This window comes from Triticum urartu, chromosome 7A (assembly GCF_056163025.1).
Source record: "Triticum urartu cultivar PI428250 chromosome 7A, HENAU_Tu73, whole genome shotgun sequence".
Classification (NCBI taxonomy): domain Eukaryota; kingdom Viridiplantae; phylum Streptophyta; class Magnoliopsida; order Poales; family Poaceae; genus Triticum; species Triticum urartu.
This window is the reverse complement of record NC_141879.1, coordinates 114,563,764-114,568,974: the sequence shown is the minus strand read 5'-3', so window position 1 is coordinate 114,568,974 and position 5,211 is coordinate 114,563,764. Positions and strand designations below refer to the sequence as shown.

The following is a 5,211-nucleotide window of genomic DNA, read 5'->3' as shown; positions in this document are numbered from 1 at the left end:
CATCCATGATGAGGTAGCTGTTGGCTCAGTCCCGACGCCGAGTACTTCCGGCGATGGTGATATGACCGACGACAAACGACGATGACGAACCAACGCTAGCTACTGAACTGCTCCTGCCGATGCAATCGCGACAAAGTCTCTTTATGTCGAGATGCACCGCACCACAGAAAGCTTCAACTAGCTGATGTACCGCAGTGCAAAGCTAGCCGTCCGAGCTGATTGATTTTGCTCCACGCCTAAACACCTATGTACGCAACAGCCTTTGGGCTTAATACTCAATGCAAGCACAAAAGACTCGGCGTATTGTCAAAGGCTCGTATCGAGCCTTATTACTTTATTGATCAACTCAACTCACGGTTACAAGGATAGGGGTACACCTATATTTTACTAGCTAGAGCACAAAACCAGCCGGACTAGATGGCCAACACGTATACTACTTGAACACGGATAGCTGCACGTAGCCGGACTCGGAATTAACTCCAACATTCACCCCCTAATCACGACGTCATCATGTCATAGTTCCGACGCCAATCCTTCTTCCCATCTTCAAAAACTTCTCTCGATCCAAAGCCTTGGTTAGCATGTCCGTCAGTTGATCATCGGTGCGAATGTAGTTGACCTCCATCTTCCCTTCTTCCACGCAGTCTTTTATGTAGTGATACATCGTATCAATGTGCTTGCTCCTTTCATGCCGCACTGGATCTTCGCGTAGAAAACTTTCAGACTTGCTATCAACATTAAGCACAACTTATTTCTGATCTCGATTCATGAGATCACCGTGTAGTCTCCCTAGCCACACACCTTGACACATCGCAGTGGCAGCTGCAATATACTCTATTGCATCAACTGTGGGTGCTTTACTCTTCTTGCTCAGCTCAAGACGAGGTTTCATTGAAGCTTCAATTAAATTGCAATCTTTCATGCCACAATTTTCAAGTATCTTCCTTGTGTATGCCTCCTGGCATAGTGTGATCTCCTCTGTCTTTTGATGTACCTTTATCCCTGGGTAATAGCTCAAAAGACCTAGATCATCCATCTTGAAAAGCTCTTTCATTTGTAGCTTGAATTCTGCAATCACCTCTTTATCCGCTCCAGTAATCAATAGGTCGTCGACGTAGATGCCAACTAGTAGACGATCCCTTACTTCACCTCTCTTGTACATCGCATGCTCTAGTGGGGCTTTCTCAAATCCAAGAGAAATCATCATTCGATCAAGTTTGATGCTCCATGCCCGAGAGCCTTGGCGTAGCCCGTACAAGACTTTGTGTAACTTCAGTACCTTGTGTTCTTCTCCCTCTTTGATGAATCCCGGTGGTTGGCTCACATAAACGTCTCCTTGTAACTCTCCCTTCAGAAACGCGGATTGTACATCCATGTGATGTATATTCCATGATTCTTGAGTCGCAAGAGCTAGCAGTAATCTCACCGATTCCATCCTTGCAACAGGAACAAACACTTCTTCGAAATCCACACCTTCCTCTTGCACGTACTCTTTGGCTACTAGCCTCGCTTTGTGCTTCATGAACCCATCGGCATCTTTCTTGATCATAAATTCCCACTTCAGATCCATGATTTTTTCATTGTTAGGAAGATCCACAAGCTCCCATGCATTATTGTCGTGGATCGACCTCAACTCTTCTATCATAGCATGACGCCAACACTCCTTCATATTTGCGTCCACAAATTGCGCCGGTTCCTTGGCGCTTGTTGGACACCGTCGCCCACTGCCGTTCATCATTACCGGGTCAATCGTCTGAAGAGTATTCCTCAGATATGGGTGTAACACCGGCTGTAGATGTTTGGGTGTAGGTGATGTCCTTTCCTCCACATGCGTTGTCGACGTCCCTGCTGGACTGTTCGGCAACACCACAGCTGTAAATGAGCTCTCGCCCACACACAGGCCACCAGGCGAAACCCCATGCAGGCCACCAGGCAATGGGCCTTGCCCATCACCACCCGCGTTTTGGCTTCTGTCCTGGTCCAGCTCCTCTTCTGACCCGTCACATAGGTCTGTGTCCACAATACTGCTAGATAGACTAGCTCCCAGGTTCGCTTCTCTCCCATCTGAAGACTCCACTTTTGGTCCATCTTTTCTTTCTGGACCGTGCCCACTTTCTAGCCCACATATTAGACTTTCACATAGTAGTGACTTTTCTCCTGGTAGAGCTGTTGTACATGTCTTGTACGTGGTGTTCCTGCCTTGGGTTGCTGTTGTGCTACTACCATCGCCAGCAACTGGGCTGCCATGCGTGCTTGCTGAGAGTGACGCGGTGTGTGACACGATGCCTGCGCTCACCACGCTATCTGACATGGTGTACACGACGCCGCTCCTTGCCGTGTCTGCCGCCATGTGCGTGCAATGCTCTCCTGGTTCGAGCGTAGTTCGTCCTGCGCCTCGCCTCGCCTGGCAATCTTTTGAACTGCTCTTTCGGTCGCAGCTAACCTCTCTTGGACGCACCACACAAAGACTACCTCTCCATGGTCGTGCACATGCAGCGATTGCTGCATCCGCTCCAGTAAAATTAGCACTTATGCCCGTAACATCGACGTAAGCTTCGGAATCACCGCCCATGTCCGTAGCATCGACATGAGTTTTCGAACCATGATCTTGATAGTGAACTTTTTCTTCACGGAGCACGACAATTTCTTTAGCCGACGCTTGAAGAACCGGATCCACCTTGTCCACCAGTTCGCACATCAACATCACGTCACTTTCATCACCTTGCTGGGCAATGAGCACCTTCTGCTTCGGTGCTTCCTTGCAGTCAGCCTTGAAGTGGCCGAGGAAGCCACAGTTATAACATCTCACTTTCCTGATGTCAAACTTTCTCCTCGGTGATGGTGCAGCCTCATCGTCTGAGTCGACATCCGAGTCGGCGAAGTTCTTTCTCACCAAACGCTGCTTCCCCTTCTTGCTTCTGCTCGTGGATCCGCCTTGCTTTTCCTTTGACAAAGCGACCCACTGCGCCCTTGTGAGCATCACAAGCTCGTCGTTCCTCCCGTCCCCAAGACTGTACCGCATCCGCTCATCGTGAGTCTTGTATCGTCCGACGAGATCGTCGATGGAGAGGGTCTCGAGATCGACGCACTGCTCGATCGCCGTGACAATTTGCAGGTACCGGGGAGGGGCCGCGCGTAAGAACCGCCGAACAACCGAGGCCTCCGTGAGGTTCTCCCCAAGCGCGCGAATCCGATTGACGAGAATAGCCACCCGTGAAGCGAACGCATCCACGGACTCATCATCGCCCATGACCAAAGTCTCGTAGTTCCTTAGGAGAGTTTGGATATTGGCTTGCTTGACGCGGGTGTGTCCCTCGAACATGAGCTTCAAAGTATCCCACACCTCCTTCGCCGTTTCTTTGGCGATCAGGTGTTGAAGGACATCCATCGGCATCACCGAGTAAATCGCCGACGCCGCCTGCCGATCCTTCCGGTGCTCGGCTCCCTCCTTCTTGAACGCGTTGCCTCCTGGGTCGACCGCGTCCCATAGCTCATTGGCGCGGAGACCACACTCCATGAGGGCCTTCCAGACCCCGAAGTTCCCGCGATAAAATCGTGGGTACGACGAACTCGTCGGAGCAGCAAATACTTTAGCCGCACCGGAGTACTCCGCCAGCTGCTTGTTCTTCTCGTCGTCCGCCATGATCCTCCGTTACTAGAAGATCAACCTTGCTCTAGATACTAATTGTTGGTCCAGTCCCGACGCCGAGTACTTCCGGCGATGGTGATATGACCAACGACAAACGACGATGACGAACCAACGCTAGCTACTGAACTGCTCCTGCCGATGCAATGGCGACAAAGTCTCTTTACGTCGAGATGCACCGCACCACAGAAAGCTTCAACTAGCTGATGTACCGCAGTGCAAAGCTAGCCGTCCGAGCTGATTGATTTTGCTCCACGCCTAAACACCTATGTACGCAACAGCCTTTGGGCTTAATACTCAATGCAAGCACAAAAGATTCGGCGTATTGCCAAAGGCTCGTATCGAGCCTTATTACTTTATTGATCAACTCAACTCACGGTTATAAGGATAGGGGTACACCTATATTTTACTAGCTAGAGCACAAAACCAGTCGAACTAGATGGCCAACACGTATACTACTTGAACACGGATAGCTGCACGTAGCCGGACTCGGGATTAACTCCAACAGTAGCCGCCGTCTGTACTTGCCGCGTTTTGTGCACCGCGTTTGCACACCGTGCCTGCCTTGGGCGGCGACTGCATATTCCGCATGACCACGGCTAGCGAGGCGGCGACATTGCATCACTTCCTAGCACAACATGAGCTGGCTGCTTCCTCGAGCCACACGTACATCGATCGCATCCTCATCGTCTTGTCGTCAAACTCAACATGGCTGTCGTTCGCGTCCTAGTCAACCCCGTCGCCGTCAAGCTGGCCACGGACGTGCTTCGCCTCACCAACAACAACAGTGTCGTGTACGTCGTGATAGGTCCTTGGCCGGTGTCGTTGACCTAGGTTTGTGCATGGCCGGCGCCCCCCGGCCCCAGTCCGTACTTGATATATAGCAATTCCATGAACTTGCTCTCCGTTCACTATACAGGAACAACTTTAGCTTGGGGCTTACTAGGAACCATGTACGAACTTTCCCGCTTACTTTTCCTCTTCACTTGATTTCGGATGTTGGGAAGAAGAACAATGCGCGCTTCGAGAGGTTCTTGCTTCTTTCGGATCCGGCAATAGAGTCCGTGCAGCTCGTGGTAAGGCTGGCCACAGTGGGAGTAAGACTAGCCAAAGTGGAAGTAACTTCAGCAGTAACATCGAGTCCAACTCAGCAAATTTGCTTATGTGGCCATGAGTTAATGAGGAGAGAGGTAGTTTCAGTAACTGAGCTAGTTACTGTAACATCACATGTCCCAATGAAATATGAGTCTATAACCTAATAAATAAAGCTTTGCATGTTACCACATTTATGTTACTACCCACTATGAAGGTAATAACATAGTCTAGACAAATGTGTATGTTACTCTCCATTGTGGCTAGTCTAACGTCACTGGTAACATCACACTTTTCCAGATAATTTTGCTTATATAGCACATATTTAATGATGAGAGAGGTGATGGTGGTAACATAGCTAGTTACTATAACATCACACATACCAAGACAATATGACTCTATAGGCTAATAAATGAACCATAACATGACAACACACATATGTTACTACCCACTGTGGAGGTAGTAACATAGCC

The 5,211-nt window shown here is 49.7% G+C and overlaps 1 protein-coding gene across 1 annotated transcript; it reads right to left on the bottom strand.

Annotated features, from left to right (window-relative positions):
* Positions 1-508: 508 nt before the first annotated feature.
* Positions 509-3,643, bottom strand: LOC147958410 (uncharacterized). The gene is made up of 2 exons (XM_087532117.1): positions 802-3,643; positions 509-702 (listed from the first exon to the last, which is right to left on the bottom strand). The coding sequence occupies exons 1-2, from the start codon at positions 3,641-3,643 to the stop codon at positions 509-511; spliced, it is 3,036 nt and encodes a 1,011-aa protein (XP_087388243.1).
* Positions 3,644-5,211: the final 1,568 nt, after the last annotated feature.

Coding starts and splice junctions, on each gene's coding strand:
- LOC147958410 (XM_087532117.1), bottom strand. CDS start 3,643: ATGGCGGACGACGAGAAGAACAAGCAGCTGGCGGAGTACTCCGGTGCG. Junction 703..801: donor TGCCACTGCGATGTGTCAAG/GTGTGTGGCTAG, acceptor TTCTACGCGAAG/ATCCAGTGCGGCATGAAAGG.